General features: G+C 42.1%; 3 protein-coding genes across 5 annotated transcripts in view; 2 read left to right on the forward strand and 1 right to left on the reverse strand.

Annotated features, from left to right (window-relative positions):
- Nucleotides 1-3911, reverse strand: part of gsx1 (GS homeobox 1) — a 33370-nt gene extending 29459 nt beyond the window's left edge. For both annotated transcript variants that reach the window (XR_015119503.1, XM_086226805.1), the window contains exons 1-3: nucleotides 3848-3911; nucleotides 3494-3734; nucleotides 484-556 (exon numbers count right to left, since the gene is read on the reverse strand). The gene's annotated coding sequence lies outside the window, so the exon portion shown is untranslated. The remainder of the gene's footprint in view (nucleotides 1-483; nucleotides 557-3493; nucleotides 3735-3847) is intronic.
- Nucleotides 3378-8783, forward strand: wasf3a (WASP family member 3a). 2 transcript variants are annotated; one of them, XM_086226803.1, is made up of 9 exons: nucleotides 3378-3739; nucleotides 5036-5197; nucleotides 5767-5901; nucleotides 5985-6138; nucleotides 6212-6329; nucleotides 6410-6594; nucleotides 6841-7062; nucleotides 7177-7493; nucleotides 7579-8783. In XM_086226803.1, exons 2-9 carry the CDS (start codon nucleotides 5065-5067, stop codon nucleotides 7734-7736), a joined length of 1422 nt encoding a protein of 473 aa, XP_086082929.1. In that variant the 5' UTR covers nucleotides 3378-3739; nucleotides 5036-5064; the 3' UTR covers nucleotides 7737-8783. The 2 variants fall into 2 exon arrangements, with proteins under 2 accessions (XP_086082929.1, XP_086082928.1); XM_086226802.1 differs by having other exon boundaries at nucleotides 3380-3739; nucleotides 5033-5197.
- Nucleotides 8784-9352: 569 nt separating this feature from the next.
- LOC147248875 (V-type proton ATPase catalytic subunit A-like) lies at nucleotides 9353-15913 on the forward strand. The gene is made up of 15 exons (XM_086225683.1): nucleotides 9353-9508; nucleotides 10002-10099; nucleotides 11417-11545; nucleotides 11680-11894; nucleotides 11974-12111; nucleotides 12197-12348; nucleotides 12448-12610; nucleotides 12711-12819; nucleotides 12933-13055; nucleotides 13134-13248; nucleotides 14048-14111; nucleotides 14202-14405; nucleotides 14615-14709; nucleotides 15091-15262; nucleotides 15344-15913. Exons 2-15 carry the CDS (start codon nucleotides 10018-10020, stop codon nucleotides 15434-15436), a joined length of 1854 nt encoding a protein of 617 aa, XP_086081809.1. The 5' UTR covers nucleotides 9353-9508; nucleotides 10002-10017; the 3' UTR covers nucleotides 15437-15913.
- Nucleotides 15914-16782: the final 869 nt, after the last annotated feature.

Consider the following 16782-nt stretch of genomic DNA (forward strand, 5'->3'; position numbering starts at 1 on the left):
ATTATCACAACTGAAAAACTGTCTTGGCTTAGCAGCAGTATGAATGGTAATAGTTTAAATTGCCACCCAAATAGCACGTGATATGGTTCAAAGCTCTATCTTTTTATTACTTGTCAAGAATAAACTTTTAAACCTCCAAATTCCTAATGGAAAAAAAATCTAATTCTAATCCAAAGGATGGAATCCAGGCAATCAATTGACCTCTGTCAACTGAGCAAAATCCATCTGCTGATGAAAACTTAATATGAGTGAATAATAATAAACAGACTTTGAGTTGGAAGTGTCTTCTCACAGTTTATACGAAAAGAAATGTACTTTCATTTCTAGCTTCTACTTTATATCTTTACTCGAACCCTGACAGTTGATGGGCAACAAGGAATGGAGGGGAGAGTGAGATGACATCAAATCGCATACGTGGTTTGTGCATGACATAACTCTTCTACACTAATATTACCAGTGCAAGTTGATGTAATTATTACTCACTCAGTTCCTCAACAGTGTGGAGGTTCTTGTCTTTTAACATCCTCTTCATTGCTCATACAGCCGATTGCAGGATCTACACAAATGAAATTTTAATATTTCAGACTCATCCCACACCATCAGCTAACATGATCAAATATGAAGGATGACACAGGATAGGCAGAGCAGCCCCTGCAAAAAACAAAACATTCTGGTAAAATATACAAATACACACACACACACACACACAGATTTAGATATTCCAAAATCTGCTGGAGGGACAATAATCTTCTGCTATGTACACCACGAAAACCAACAGATGGCACCAAATGATAAGTGAGAGTGGAGGCACGCATCTCTTATGACCACCGTGATGTTTAAACACCATCTACAGGTTACATCTGTTCAATTTTAAACTCCACGAACTGTGAACTGGTCAGCTGACTCAAAACAGCAGAAGGTCCATTACAGTGACCACTCACGAATATGACACAGACGCGACGAAGCATGAATGTTTCCGAGAGGACATTTGAAGACTCCTCCAGTATGAATGAGGAGTTGTGGGTGCTTGTTATTCTGTTCCCTGAACTCAACTAACTTGTCAATAATTATGTTGCTGGTTGAAAGCCTTGGTGATGACTGTGAGCCTTGCAGTCACTGCATCTACTAAAAAAGGGGTATTTATTGATGACATTTATAACAATAGAACATGAATGCCTTTCTTTATAAACTCATTCAAGCGTGTGGAACTTTATATATTCTAGTTATCAAATGTATGAAAAAATAATTCAGCTTCAATGAAGAGCTGAAAAGTTACTTTCGGAAAAACATCATGAAAGGAGATGAAGGGGAAATCGGATGCGATGAAGTAATATGGTGTTATCGTGTGTGTATGTGTGTGTTTCTCTTTCACTGAGAAGTCGCTGGCAGTGATCAATATAGAGCAGGACTAGGAAGCCATAATAGCAGGACAAATATCCAGGAGAGGGAGCGTGTGTGTGTGTGGATAATGGATGATGGAGGTGTTAGTGTTTGGGATGGAGCACAGTAAGTGGCTAAGCTGGCTGCTGGTTCCAGCAAATGAAACCAGCAGCAGGGTCAATGATTGTGATAATGGGAGGGCAAGTACAGTATTGGGGTTAATACTTCTGAGCTGGCCATGAGATTATGGCACCATCAAAAACATGGAAGACCCCCTCAGTGACATGCAGCCCCTCCCAGGCTTAACATGACAGTGACACCATCAAGAGAACATCCAAGGTGGCAAAATAATGCTCTTAAGTGTATTTAAAATGTATTGAAACGCTAACATTTAAGATGATTGATATAAATTTGTACTTCTTTAAAACGGTCCACATTTTTGTGAAATCAAAATATTACAGAACCTTTGAGTGGCCATCGAGAGATAAACAGATTATTTTGGACCATAAAATATACCATAATTCAAATAAGTTATATTATATATGACACATTATACCTTGTGGCCTCAAAATATATATTTTTTGTTTCTCTATGGCCATTCTAGGGCTCCATATAATATACTGCAGTTTTATTAATCACACTCCTGTAATAGATTTGTTACAAGATTTCACTTCAGTATTTAAGCATTTTGGTAGTACACTGTAAAGTCATAAGAAGTACATTTCCATTACTGAGGCACAGTGGTAGAACTTTTAATGCTTTTTTTTTAAATAAATAGTTTTGGCCTTTCTCAGTGGTGATGCAAAATCCACTGAGAACGGCCCCGATGGAAACTTCAGTCAGTTCTGAAATGGGATGCAAAATTTGTATACATCTTAAAAGTCACTCATAGCACCCGTGAAAGAAAAAAAAAACAACAACAACAAGGATTTAACCTGACTAATCCCATGATTGTGGGATTAAACAATGCCTCTGTCAAACAAGCATTACTTCTGTTTGAATTATATAGTTTCATGTTGCACTACTTATAAAGATTTAAGCTTCCATATCTGGGTTACACTGCTCCCTCCCACAATCCAGATGATGCCATCTGTGAGAAAAGAGTAGTGAGTGAGTGTGTGTGTGTGTGTGTGTCTGTTTGTTATGCATTCAAATCAAGTGGGTCTCATTTCAGGATTAATCCATGCCGATGTTAAAAGAGTGGCAGGCTGATGCTGAGCAGACGATTTACGAGAAGAATCTGAGAAAACTGAAATAATAAAAACACATTTCTAATCAGCAGGAAGAATAACAAGAGAGAAACAAAAATTCAAACCCACATTTGACTTCTCATACATTTTTGATAATTGACATATATCAAGAAAAAAAAGAAAATAATGCAGCTTACTGCTTCTTCAAATTGTGAGTATTTACTTTTTTCTGCTTTCAATTTTCTTTCAAGCTCTTATTGAGACCAACCATGTCATTTTACATCAGGCTTAGATGAGGAAAGTGAATCCTGCTGTCTAACAAGCCCTTTTAATAGTTGACATTTTGACATGTGGTAGCAGGTAAACACAGGTTTAACTGATCACAACACACAAGGCCAGAGCCTTGCCATCGGGCTTTTACACTATCATTAATTAGTTACCTGCTACAACAAACTGTAAAAACATCAAGACAAGTGTTGCATTCATTGGAAGGTTGTCCGGATAGAAAGTCACTCCTCCGTTGTAATGCAAGAACGCTGAAGTTACATATTATTGCTAAAAGCGTTTCATAAAAGATACTTACAGCCGTTTCCAGTTTTTGAGAACTATAATTACACATATTTACGAGGAAAAAAAACTGACGACTATCGGCCATGTAATGTGAAATGCATCTAATGTTACTAAATTATGACTACCGAGTTACAGTAAATATTTATAATATTTTCCCAGCCGGGACCTGGTTTTTGAATGCAGCATTAAATTAATTGCGTTGCGGGGCCTCACAACCAACTCTGGTTTAGTCTACACTGAAAGGGTGGCAGACTCAATAAGTCACTCGTTTTTTTGTTATGTGACAGTAGAATTTGCATTATGAACAATAAAGTCGTAAAAGGCTGATCTAATGAGTTAGAATCATTTCCTACCTGGACTAAAACCCTGCGTCATCTGGCTGTCATGGCGGCTGTGATTGGCCGACAGCGGTAAATCCAACTAAATCCCCTCACGCTGTGATTTGCACCAGAGATTTGTTTTGCCCTGTAGAGATGATTCCTGTCCGGCACACGACCGCTGCACATCAGCCGAGAACCGGGTTGACTTGCAAGACAGACCAGAGCTCTTCCATTCCAGCCTGAGGATAAACAACCAGCTCCGCCACCGGCAGCTCTATGGTAGGATACTGGAGTTAAACTGGTGTAATACTGGTGTTTACACGCGTCTGCTGGTGTCATGTTAGGTTGAAAGTCACATAATTTACGCAGGCCTCTGGAGGAAGTTACCGTTTCAGGTCTTGAATTTGTTTGTTGAAGAGCAACATCTGTTAGCTAACACTATTTTCGCGCCATCCACGCAGTGACTTATGGGACGATTTTTTTCCCCTTCAAAGCTTCTCAAAACTGAACGTAAATTATCACCGGGGTCGCGCTATACTGGATTTTTATCGCGATATCCGATATGCCTATATTTTTACAACTGATTTGAGCAATACCTGATACCTATAAATGTCTATGTTATCTGCATAAGAACAGGTTGATATTATATTTACTGAAAAAAACATGAAAACTTTTAAAATGTTAAAAATTGTTTTTCTCGATCATCAATACTTTATAACATAGGTTTTTTTTTATTTAAACTGCTCATTTTGTTCTCAAATACCATGAAATGACAAGCTTACATGTTTTCAAATGTATATTTCTCTGACATGCTCCTTTTCCCATTAAAAAAAACAAATAGGGTAAAGAGATAAGACAGTAATGGGTGAGCTCCGTGACCTTAAGTTCATAAAGTCTTGTCAGACAAAGGAGATGAAACAGATCATAACATTTTCCACGAAGTATTAACAAATAAGAAATAAGTAGATTATGATTGGTTTATTATTTTTTCCAGAGTTTGATGCCTTAGCCTGTGCAGTTGAAGGGTAAAAATCATCTTATCCATCGACCACAGAGTCCATTATATGAGTAAAAAGCAAAAGAGTAGAACCCGGAAACAAAAAAGTCATCAGTAGATCAAATATTTGAGCCAGAATTTCAGAGGTGGAAGAACACAAGGGACGTATAGCCCAAAAAGTTGAGCACGATAGAGCCACACTTCCTCCTGCTGGTGTGTCCAGATCCTCTTGATTTAGATTTTGGGATAACAAAAAGGTTTAGGGTGACTTTATGGAAGTGGAGATTGAAGAAGAGATGACAAATTATGCATGGATACAGGAATCAGTATTCTACTAATTAATGAGAAAAGGCAGTATTTTTTTATTATTATTATTATTATTATTAATATTATTGTTATCCTTGACTGTTTTGACAGATACGCGAAAGTCAGGTGACTTAAGTTCCTGTCATTGTACCTGTGTGCCGTCAGAAAAATTTTAAATGTGGAGCTGACTGCATGTTTGATTCCCTCTGATGATCCTTGACGAGAACTCTGCAGGTCGTAGCATCGGTAACGTGTCCTCCATCTCCCAGCAGGTGCTGTGGCCAAGATGTGAGAGGGCATCATGCCTCTGGTCAAGAGAAACATCGAGCCTCGGCACCTGTGTCATAGCGAGGTGCCCGAGGGAATTGGCAATGAGCTGGAATGTGTGACCAACAACACGCTGTCCGCCATCATCCGCCAGCTCAGCAGTCTAAGTACGACCACAGTTACCCAACTGTATACCGCAGCACGTTTTATTGCTCTCAGATGTTTGAAAAATAATTTAAAATTTTCAGAAAAAAAAGATCAGATCAGGATCTCCTGTCGCCTAATGGTTATGGTATGACAAAAAAAACCTGCTTCAGGAGGCACCTTCCCTAATGGACATCTGGCCCTCTCACACTCTGATTAGTGTGTGTGTGTGCGTGTGTGTGTGTTTGTGAGACGGGTTGTAGTAAAGTTACGGGAGCTTAGAGCTTACCGTAAATCTCAAGCAGATAAGATGGAGGATGAGTGGGCGGAGAGAGGCAGTCTAATGATAGCCTCCACATTAAGTGGATTCATGCCGCTTGTGCTGTTCACACTGTCATTTACAAGGATGTATCATTGGCTCATGTTACTGGCTTATTCAAGAGTATAAAGCCGGACGGCTAAATATACAGTTTCTTCTGATAAGACCATACACACAACCTTTTACAATGTTCTGCTTTGGCAGTAACCACTAGCTAGTTAATATGTACAATTTTAAATCAGTATTTTTTTCTGAACTTTGCTCTGGTTGTAGGTAAACATGCAGAAAATGTTTTTGGAGACCTTTTTAATGAAGCCAACACCTTTTACACGCGTGCAAACTCCCTTCAGGACCGTATCGACCGCTTGGCCGTCAAGGTCACCCAGCTGGACTCCAGCGTGGAGGAGGGTCAGTAGAGACGTTGACCACCGGCTGCCTTCCAGCTTCAGTCTCCTTATATTCAAGCCAAAGCTCTGTCTTCCTGTTTGCAGTCTCTCTTCAGGACATTAACATGAGGAAGGCATTTAAAAGCTCCATAATCCAAGACCAGCAGGTTCTCTCCAAGGGGAGCACTCCCAGCTCTGTGGCTGAGTTGTACGACGAGTGCGACAGACCTCCTCCTCTCAGTGACCTCACCTCCTACAGGTACAGGGTGTGGCGTAAGGACAATATCTGATGAGGTGAAGTTCTCATTAATGTTGTTGTTCTCTAAACGCAGAGAGGATTCCACTGACGCCATGAAATTCTACTCCGACCCGTCATACTTCTTTGACTTGTGGAAGGAGAAAATGCTTCAGGACACAGAGGACAAGAGGAGAGAACGGAGGAGACAAAGGGTAGGGGACCTTCTTATATCGCATCACAATTATCACACACGAGTTCCTCTCAGTTTATCCTCTGACTACGTCTCCCTTAGGAACAGAAGCGACGTGTGGAAAGCAGCACCCTTCAGCGTGAGGTGAAGAAGGTGAGGAAGGCACGAAACCGCAGACAAGAGTGGAACATGATGGCATTCGACAAAGAGCTTCGTCCAGATCACCGACATCCCCAGACACTCCGGCGAGGAGCCTCATCGGAGGGTTCGCTCTCGCCAGACGGCAGGTTCGTTCAAGGTTCGGTTCAGGAACCAAGCCGAATCTTGATAACTTTAATTTAGAAAAATCACCTGTGTCAAATTGAGAAAGATGATAACTAAAACAAAAATATGCTGTCAATAAATGTTGGTGAAACTGACAGATTGCAATGCTATTTTCATAACTGTTATGTAAAGCTGGAGTTGAGATTTGAAACTGTGGATGATAGTGGGCACGTGCCTGAGAAGCTACCCGTCTGTCACTTTTGATCCAGGCCTGACCTCCCAGACTACCCCGTCCCGCCAGTGCCCGCCCACTTTGCTTGTAACTACGCCAAGTCTCATGATTTCATGCCCGGGAACACACACCCCACCCCACCTGTAGAGCATGAATACCATAGTATTGATGTGAACTACAAGAGAGTGAGCTACTCTGCAGCTGATCCTCCAGCTGGAGACCGTATGAACGCCTCGAAACGTCCATCTCTAGATCACAAGTATGTTTGTTTCAGGAACATCAGCTTTAACTGTTGCATAATCAGTTGGATTTAAATATGATCTCGCTCTTGCAGCACCCGCTAAATAATCCTCTTTGTTTCATTGTCTCCCAGCTCTGTCCCTCCTCCTCCTCCTCCTCCTCCTGTCCCAGGACCACCTATCCCATCAGCGCAGACAGCCTTTGGCTCTCCTCTGTGTGCACTACCGCCAACACCTCATAATGGGGTATTGCACGTTGGCCCGGTTTACCCGCTCCCTCCTGTGCCTCCTCCAGGTCCTCGCATGGTTCCTCCTCCCCCAGGCCCTCCGCCTCCACCACTCCCTCCCCCAGCTGCAGCCTCACACCTACCTGGACACATTGAGGGCAGCAGAGTAGAAACTAAACCTGTGAGGGACGCCAGAAGTGATCTGCTATCCGCCATCCGCATGGGTGAGTATGGGGTCAGTGTTAATGACCCTGAATGTGACGGATGAGCGTGGGGGGTCTCATATTACTGAACGTGTGCTCTTATTAGGTATCCAGCTGAAGAAAGTGCAAGAACAACAAGAACAGCAGAACAAACGTGAACCGGTGGGGAACGACGTGGCCACCATTCTTTCACGACGCATCGCGGTGGAGTACAGCGACTCTGAGGACGACTCTGAGCTGGATGAAAATGAGTGGTCAGACTGACCAAACACAAACAGAGGCAGCGTCACTGGGGCTGCAGTGAACTGATATTTTTTATCCTTAATAAATTCGGCAATTATTTTCACGATTAATCGATGATCCATTTTGCATGCGTGTTAAATGTCAGGAAAATGTGAAAACTGCTTGTAGTTTCCCAGAGCCCAAAGTGATGTGTTCCTATACTCTCTTTGGGCATCCAACAGTCTAGAACCTAAAAAACATTCATATTTGACAAAAAAAAGCAGCAAACCCTCATGATTAAGAGTCTACAATCAGCAAAGGTTTAGTTATATGCTTGAATAAAGACTAAAAAAATGAGTCAGGAATATATCATGTATTTTCTTCTGATCCACTACTCGATCAATAGTTGCAGCTCTGATCTCAAGCGCTGGACTGTAGATACCTTAGATGCTGAGCTGCCGGGTTCATTTCTCAAAGAATGTTGTCCAGTTTGCACAATCATTCTGAAACGGGAATTTTTGAGATTTTTTTTTTTTATAACAAGTTCAGTCTTCTGTCTGTTGAAATATGGAAGAGTCTTTCAAGGATGTATTCTCTTAAATTTTATTGAATTAAACTCAACCTTCTCAGGCACAACCGAAGAATAAAGTGACACCCTGGATGCTCGATTTAGATTTCTGTTCAGCTGATGAGAGATGGTAATGTTTCCAGTAACACCCGAGAGTGAAGTTCGTGACAAATCAAAATGAATTTATAGCAGTATAACTCTTCACAGATTTAAGAATTTATTTTTCCATTTCATAAGAATATATAAGTAGAGTCCCGATAATATTTCAGACTAAATGTGACCCCTTTATTATATCAGTGTTTGATTCCCCTTAATGTTTTACTAAACGAAACTGCTACCTCAATTTGTGACCATTTCACTGTCCTGTGGTATTTATAGGTATTTATAAATATTTGCTTCATACTTGCCAATTGTTGTGATTTTTCTCTAAAACTATTGATATGGCAGAAGTATCTGTACATGTGGCATCTACTGCGTGTCTGTCTTCCTCTTAGGCACTCTCTGTGCTCCATTTTATTCCTTAGTAAAAGGGGGGGGGGGGGTTTAGGAAGGAGGGTGTAATTTTTCCTCACTCAAATTCAAGATCTAAGGACATAGAGTGTTGTACCTGGTAGAGATTTTAAAGTCCCATCAGGAATGTTACTTGTGTTTTTGGTAAGTGTAAATAAAATTTGACTTGTCTTGGACAATTATATGCTGTGACTTTCTACTTTTTTGGTCAGTTTCAATTGTAGATACCCAAGTAGAACAGCAAAGTACCACTGTCTCTTCGTAGCTGTAATTTAAAAACTTTTAACAGAATTTTTGAAACTCACCAATCACTATTTGACAGTAAACAGCTGCAGTGCATTTTTCAGTAGATTATTTGTCACAGCCTCAAATGATAAGTTGACTAGGTGAAGGAAGTAACATGAAGCGCCGTATTGAACAATGTATTCATTCATTAAGACATGTAGTTTGAACAGCTGTTTTTGCTGGTTTATGTATCCAGCAGAGGTCAGTAGAGTGCTTAGTGGGTGTGTGTCGACCGGATAGTTTCATCCCGAACTAGAAACTATTACCCATCGGAAGCCATCTTGGCTCCTTAGATTTAGAATCTTAGCGAGGCGGCGGAAGCCCTTAGAGCCACAATGGAGATGTTTTCTTCCTGTGACTGTCCGGTGTCCGGCAGGTGATTAGCAGAGCAGAGCTCCTCCTCAGCCTGCTACGTTAGAGAAAAACCTGGAGAACTGCATTACACATCAAGGTAGGATGATTAAATTAAAGAGAGTTTTGAGGAATTATGGATTTTGACACCCCATCAACAAAAAATACCCCCATTCTAGCGCCATGTAGCATGTGAATTGTTTGTTTTAACCTGTGTATTACGATGATAACGCTAGCTTGTTTGCTAGCTAGTCACCTGACTCATACGTGTACACGCACAAATCAGCTTAAGTGTGAATGAACTATGACAAATTATTGCTCCCCTTTGACTAGCAAATACATCCTTTGCGATATTTTACAGAGGCAGTTAACATAACTGTATCGTTACCATGTCTTCAACTCGCTATGAGGGGAAATACCCTCACATCCGAGGTCTAGAGCCCGCAGCCTTGGTCGTGACTCGGCAGTCAGGCTGTCATTCATGGACTGCAGTGTTTCTGTCACACGGTGCTCAGGTGTCAATGAGCTGCTCATTCTAGGGTGCAGACTCATGATTCTCTACCATGATGCTCATTACTACGTGGCTATTTCAGCACAGAAGCAGTCAAGATGGATACCTCGAAACTTCCTAAGATTCAGGATGAAGAGCGAGAAAGCCAGTTTGGATACGTTCATGGGGTTTCTGGACCAGGTATGGATTACAGGTCTCTCTTATTGAATAGCTAAATGGCATTGTTTTGCATATTTTGAGATTGAAATCAGCACGTTTATACGCCTACACACATGTGACTGCTAAAAAAAAAAAAAACCCAACTATTTCCAGACAGCGTGCAGGCATCCTCATCAGTGTGACTGCTGCAGGACAACGTTAGTGCCCCTTGTGTCCATTTCACCACTCTGTATTCTCCAGTCAGGTGACCGTAGCTGCTGCGTGAAGTTACCTGACTATTAGATAAAACAGAGACAATTTAAATATCTTATTTTCAAATATTTTCCGATGCTCATATGTGTTAAAGTATCTTTATGTGTTAAATTATGCTCTTTGGGACCAAAAAAAGAGATGCTACTGTTCAATAGTAGGAGTTCAAGCCTGGGGGAATGGGAGCAACATGTGTGACGCAACCCAGTGAACAAGTTGGTCTAGGTATTACAGATGAACTGCTGAACATGTGCACCAAATTTGGTACCAGTCTATCATTGGGTGATGGTGTGGTGCTTAATTGTACACAACTCGTCTTCAGACTGTTTGTCCATTTTGGATAAAAAATTTTTCACCAACCGTGTGTACAGACTGTATTTGAATATGTATCAAAAGAATGTTGATAACCTCCAAAATGCAAAAGTTACAAACAAAACAGTTTGTAAGTCAAAATAGGAAGTGCTGTGTATATTGGCGACAGCTGGTTTGATTAAAATGAAACCTGGACCAAATTTTGTGCTGGTAGATGGCACTGTGGTAAAGGAGAACAAACAATCGGCTAAATCAGAGATGTTGAGAACTTTGGCAACAAATAGACCTGTTAACATGAAATGGGGCTCCAACTTGCATCATGTCCACTGAGCACCAGGTTTGGAGTTGCACAGATCTTGGACCCTGCTCATACTTGCTTACAAGTCTAGTATTTATGTAAGTTTATAAATGTTTACAGGGTTTAGTTGTTACCTACATAAAATTTAGGAATTGTCATTCAAGTGCAATTTTTGTTTCTCATTTGTTTTTATTAAACTGTTTTGTTTTAGCAAACCCCCCCCCCCCCCCCCAACAAAACAATGTGATATCAGCATTTTATATCTGCCATCGGCCAGCCTGCTCACTTAAGTATTGGCCTCAGCATCAACTAATCAAAGCCATGTCAGCCTCGAGGCTTTTGACAACCTCGTACTCAAGCACCTCTAAGAATGAGCTCTGTGTTTTAAATGCCTCTTGTCTCATAGGTTGAATGCTAAAAATGCTAAACTAGACACACCTCAAACTATGCGTTTTCCTGTAAACCTATCTGCCCAACAGTGGTGACAGCCACAGCGATGGCCGGAGCAGCCATGTACGAGCTGGTTCGTGTCGGCCACAGTGAGCTGGTGGGAGAAATCATCCGTTTAGAGGGAGACATGGCGACTATCCAGGTCTATGAGGAGACTTGTATCCTTAATTTCCAGCTGTATTGCCCTTTTTGTTGTTGTCAAAACAATTACTAATCCATGTGCATTCATGTGACATTTTGAGTGTGTAAGCCTGTTCGTCTGAACCCAGGTTTCCCTAACATCTGGTCACAGCTGGTGTGTCTGTCGGTGATCCTGTCCTCCGCACAGGTAAACCCCTCTCTGTAGAGTTGGGACCAGGAATCATGGGCTCCATCTTTGACGGCATCCAGCGTCCCCTAAGGGACATCAATGACCTCACTCAAAGCATCTACATCCCTCGAGGCGTAAACATCGGTGCCCTCAACAGAGACAGCAAATGGGAGTTCACCCCTGGCCAGAGTCTGCGGGTGAGAATTTATTTGTTTTTGGAAGTGTTGGTGTGACCTCTGACTTTTAACTTCTCTGACCCTGATATCTCTTCTCCAGGTTGGCAGTCACATTACAGGTGGTGACATCTATGGGATGGTTTTTGAAAACTCCTTAATAAAGCACAAGCTGATGCTGCCACCTCGAAGCAGAGGCACTGTCACCTACGTGGCCCCACCGGGACACTACGATATTTCTGTACGTGCACATATGTCCATCTTGACACGAAATTCATTTGTTTAATCAAAGTTCCACGTGACCAACGGTGACATGTTGCCTTCAGGATGTGGTTCTGGAGCTGGACTTTGAAGGCATGAAGGAAAAGTTCACCATGGTGCAGGTGTGGCCTGTACGACAAGTCCGCCCCGTCACCGAGAAGCTGCCTGCCAATCATCCGCTGCTGACTGGCCAGAGAGTTCTAGATGCACTTTTTCCGTGAGTTAAGAAAAAAATCAAAACCAACTGCAGATGTTACATTGATTCTCGTGTGTGTCCAGGCTGGGGTTTAATGCAGATGTCTTCTGTGCTTTATAGTTGTGTGCAGGGCGGCACCACAGCCATACCAGGAGCCTTTGGATGTGGAAAAACTGTGATCTCTCAGTCACTGTCTAAGTACTCTAACAGTGATGTCATCATCTACGTCGGCTGCGGAGAGCGTGGAAATGAAATGTCTGAAGTGCTGCGGGATTTCCCAGAGGTTGGTGGATGGTGTGGTGGATGGTGTGAATTGTCACGTGTGTGATTTCTGCGCAGCTCTGAGTCGCCGTCAGCTATCACAGCGTGAACTCTCCCAACAGCTGACGATGGAGGTCGACGGGAAAGTCGAGAGCATCATGAAGAGAACTGCGCTTGTCGCTAATACTTCCAACATGCCCGTGGCTGCCAGAGAGGCCTCCATTTATACAGGTAGAAACAAAGCTACCTTAACTCTCCTGCACTCACATTCAGAATAGTTTTTTAAACTGTGGCTTCTGAAAGTACAGCAAAAGTTTAAAAATAGAAACAAACTGCTTCCACAGGGATCACACTGTCCGAATACTTCAGAGATATGGGTTATAATGTGAGCATGATGGCCGACTCTACCTCCCGATGGGCTGAAGCTCTTAGAGAAATCTCTGGAAGACTGGCTGAAATGCCTGCAGGTGAGTCCAGGTCGCATGTAAAGACACTGTCAGACAGGAGATGAGAGGTGGTGAACCACTCCTCTGTGGTGTCTGCAGACAGTGGGTATCCTGCCTACCTGGGTGCCAGGCTCGCCTCCTTCTATGAACGAGCTGGACGTGTGAAGTGTCTGGGGAACCCAGAGAGAGAAGGCAGCGTCAGCATCGTCGGAGCGTGAGTCAGCGACCTTTAGAAGTTTCACAATTAACTTTTAAACACAGACGTCTCATCCTGACAGATGAACTGTCGAATCATCGCAGCTTTTATTCAATGATAAAACAGTTTCCTGTTGATCATCCAATAATTGATGAATCCATTATTTTTCCCCTTTGATTGATTTGCTATCTTTATTTTAGACTTGTGCAAAATTGTGGGTCCATCATCTTACAGTAACTTTAGTAGAGCTAATTTGTGCAAAGGGGAGGCTTGTGGCCAAATTTGGTGCCTGTGCATCACACAATAATTAATAACAATTAGTTGCATTATCTTACTGCTTGTAAAGCAGTCATTTCAAAAATACATGTTTGATGAATTATGTCTTTTTATTCTAAATTAAAGAGATTTGAAATACATTGCAAAATGCATTTAGGTGGAATTGATAGACCATCTCATTGTTTGTATTTTAAGTCATCAGATAGGACATTTGCACAGTTAAGAATATTTTATAGTAGATACATTGGTTCATCAGCAGATAAAGCCAGTTTGCTGCAAAATTTAGCAGACATTTCTGGCAGACAACTAAAGTGATAAGCTCCCTCTTGTGGCTCAAATGTGTACTGCATTCATAAACCCAAAGGGGAAGGAATTCAGAAGTGGCAAGTCAAATAAAATCTCCTCCATCTCAGTCTTCAGGGACCACAGGGATGATTACCTTAAAAATCTGCTCAAGGAGAACAAGAAACCTGCCTTACATGCATGACACCTTGTCAGTTCTGAAGCTGACTTCTCCTTTAATGTAATGATTTCCTCCCAGTGTGTCGCCCCCTGGTGGAGACTTTTCAGACCCGGTCACCTCAGCCACTCTGGGAATCGTTCAGGTAGGTGACAGGTATTTTATGTTCCCTTCACCTCCACCACTCTTCTGTCTGTGTGTGAGTCTTTTCCTCGTTCTTGACTCCTCTTGTCAGGTGTTCTGGGGGTTGGATAAGAAGCTGGCTCAGAGAAAACATTTCCCGTCTGTTAACTGGCTGATCAGCTACAGCAAGTACACGCGAGCTCTGGATGAATACTATGATAAGCACTTCCCCGAGTTTGTGCCTTTACGAACAAAATCCAAGGAGATTCTACAGGAGGAGGAGGACCTGGCCGAGATCGTGCAGCTCGTCGGCAAGGTGAAGTACGCGGTGGAACTGTTTCAAATCAAAACATCAGGAATGCAAAAATAACAAGTGCTTGGAACAAAGAAGTTTCACGGATTTTTACAGGCAGTTAATTGGGGCTTATGATTTTGTATAAAATAGTGTAGCATTCGATTAGCATGCTAACCTGCCAAGTCAGCCATTCTTGAAGAGATCAGTTGTTGCTCTGGATTTGTTCACAGGCTTCTTTGGCTGAAAGTGACAAGATCACTTTGGAAGTTGCGAAGCTCATTAAGGACGACTTCCTGCAGCAGAACGGTTACACCCCCTATGACAGGTGGAGGAACTTGGGTTTTCTTTTTTGTTTTGTTTTTGTTGTGCTTTAAATGATTTGATCTCAACTTTATTGTCACTTTTGTGACAGTTTTGCTCCACTTTGTCTCCTTTCCTTCTTTTGTTGCCTCTTGCCATTAGTATTATTATCTGTGCGTACTTATGTCCAAATTGTTTTGTGACTGTAACTTTCATGTTAGCTGATGTGATTCCACCTGAAATGAAATAAGGCTTTGCTTGCTCGTTAAATGTAAAGTAGAAACCTTAAGAGAAACTTAACTGAAGCATCGAGATGATTAGCTAACGTGCTACATCAGTTTGACGTGGGACGACTCATCACAGGAACGGCAGATGTTTTCACACCTCCCTCTGTCCCATCTGACAGGTTCTGCCCCTTCTACAAGACCGTTGGCATCCTGTCAAACATGATTGCCTTCTACGACATGGCCCGACACGCAGTCGAGTCCACAGCTCAGAGCGACAACAAGATCACCTGGGCTATGATCCGGGAGCACATGGGAGAGATCCTGTATAAGATCAGCTCCATGAAGTTCAAGGTACATGATTAGATTTTAGGAACCAAGACAGTTTGACATATGACCATCTTTCATTATTAAACTGCTGATGTGTTTGTTCAGGACCCTGTCAAGGACGGCGAAGCTAAAATCAAAGCCGACTACGCCCAGCTCCTGGAGGACATGCAGAACGCCTTCAGGTCCCTGGAAGAATGAGTTATTCACCTCCACAGCCCTCTAGCAAATACCCTGGAGCAGTGCAACGCTGAACAGCCGGTGTGTTTATTCCCCTTAACATTCCACAAGCTGCACAAATTGAGACGGTACGGTAATCCACCCAGACACCTGTAAATCTGGATTACTCAGCACACGTCAGTACTGGTCACTACACCATCATGTTGTGGTTAAAAGTAAACTTGCACTTAAAAATGAGCTGCAACAAAGATGGTGGTGATCAGTTGAGATCATGAACTTAAAGGGACATATGAACTGTGCTGGGGGGGTCAAGGCATTCTTCCACCTCTTACCTCTAAAGCGTGATATCGTGGACTGTATACTTGATATTATGTGTAAAATGTGAATGAATGAGTGAGTTAGAATTGTGTTGTAAAAGATGTTTCGCTGTTGATTGTACAATTCTTTGTCCTGAAACAAATATAAAGACACTACTAAAGGTAATGAGGTGTGGGAGATTTAATCCAACGTGTCGTCTCTTTGTCTTTTTGCTTTTTTTTTAAATTTAATTCACACATTTTGTATAATACATATGAATTCAAAACATATAAAGAATTACAAATGTGCCTTATAAGTGTAAATACGAATTATGCACCTGTCCAGGGTGAACCCCGCCTCTCGCCATTTGGAGAGGCTCCAGGCACACACACACACACACACACACACACACACACACACACACACACACACACACACACAACCCTTAACAGGATAAGCGGTAGAAAATGGATGGATGTTGGGTTATTGAACAGAAAAAAAACAATCAGAAGAAGTAGATATTTAGAAATATATATCGCATATTTCTTCATCGTATTACTTAGGATGCAGCACTTTTGTTTCCATCTCCTGTTGGTGACGATTACCACGATCCACTGCTAACGCAAGGCAACCCTGTCTATCTGGACTGACGGCTGTAAAACGGTGGATTGTTTTGAGTGTCACACAAACAAACCAGACCTACATCTACTCAGTCTTACAATATTCAGAGAGTCATGAAAGGATGATCTGACTATTAAATTATTTTTCCACAGTGGCAGCAGAGGGCGAGCTGGAAGTAGCAATGTGAATCTGTCACCAATTCCATCTGTTGTGAACTACAGTGAGATCATTGTATGAACCCTGTAACAATACGATACACTGCAGCGTTAGAATATTGGCAGTAGGTTGACCAACTTCAAACAGATCCAAGCAGACACAGCCCAGTCTGCGTTGTCTCTCCTTCTTCACACATGCAGCATCTGAAGCATCATCATCATCGTCATCCTCATCATCAGTATGCGCTGCTGGTTCAGTCTCTACAACTGGCAGCAGTGATTCCTCTAAAACAG

This window comes from Aulostomus chinensis, chromosome 15, assembly GCF_037954235.1.
Source record: "Aulostomus chinensis isolate RoL2024-O1b breed Wild chromosome 15, RoL_Achi_v1.0, whole genome shotgun sequence".
In the NCBI taxonomy this organism is placed as follows: Eukaryota; Metazoa; Chordata; class Actinopteri; order Syngnathiformes; family Aulostomidae; genus Aulostomus; species Aulostomus chinensis.

What these genes read in the sequence shown, in the direction of transcription:
- wasf3a (XM_086226803.1), top strand. Translation starts at nt 5,065, where the DNA reads ATGCCTCTGGTCAAGAGAAACATCGAGCCTCGGCACCTGTGTCATAGC. An exon ending in GAGAACGGAGGAGACAAAGG is followed by an intron (nt 6,330 to 6,409) that starts GTAGGGGACCTT and finishes CGTCTCCCTTAG; the next exon opens with GAACAGAAGCGACGTGTGGA. An exon ending in GCTATCCGCCATCCGCATGG is followed by an intron (nt 7,494 to 7,578) that starts GTGAGTATGGGG and finishes TGCTCTTATTAG; the next exon opens with GTATCCAGCTGAAGAAAGTG.
- LOC147248875 (XM_086225683.1), top strand. Translation starts at nt 10,018, where the DNA reads ATGGATACCTCGAAACTTCCTAAGATTCAGGATGAAGAGCGAGAAAGC. An exon ending in TGCTGCGGGATTTCCCAGAG is followed by an intron (nt 12,611 to 12,710) that starts GTTGGTGGATGG and finishes CTCTCCCAACAG; the next exon opens with CTGACGATGGAGGTCGACGG. An exon ending in TCAGCTCCATGAAGTTCAAG is followed by an intron (nt 15,263 to 15,343) that starts GTACATGATTAG and finishes GTGTTTGTTCAG; the next exon opens with GACCCTGTCAAGGACGGCGA.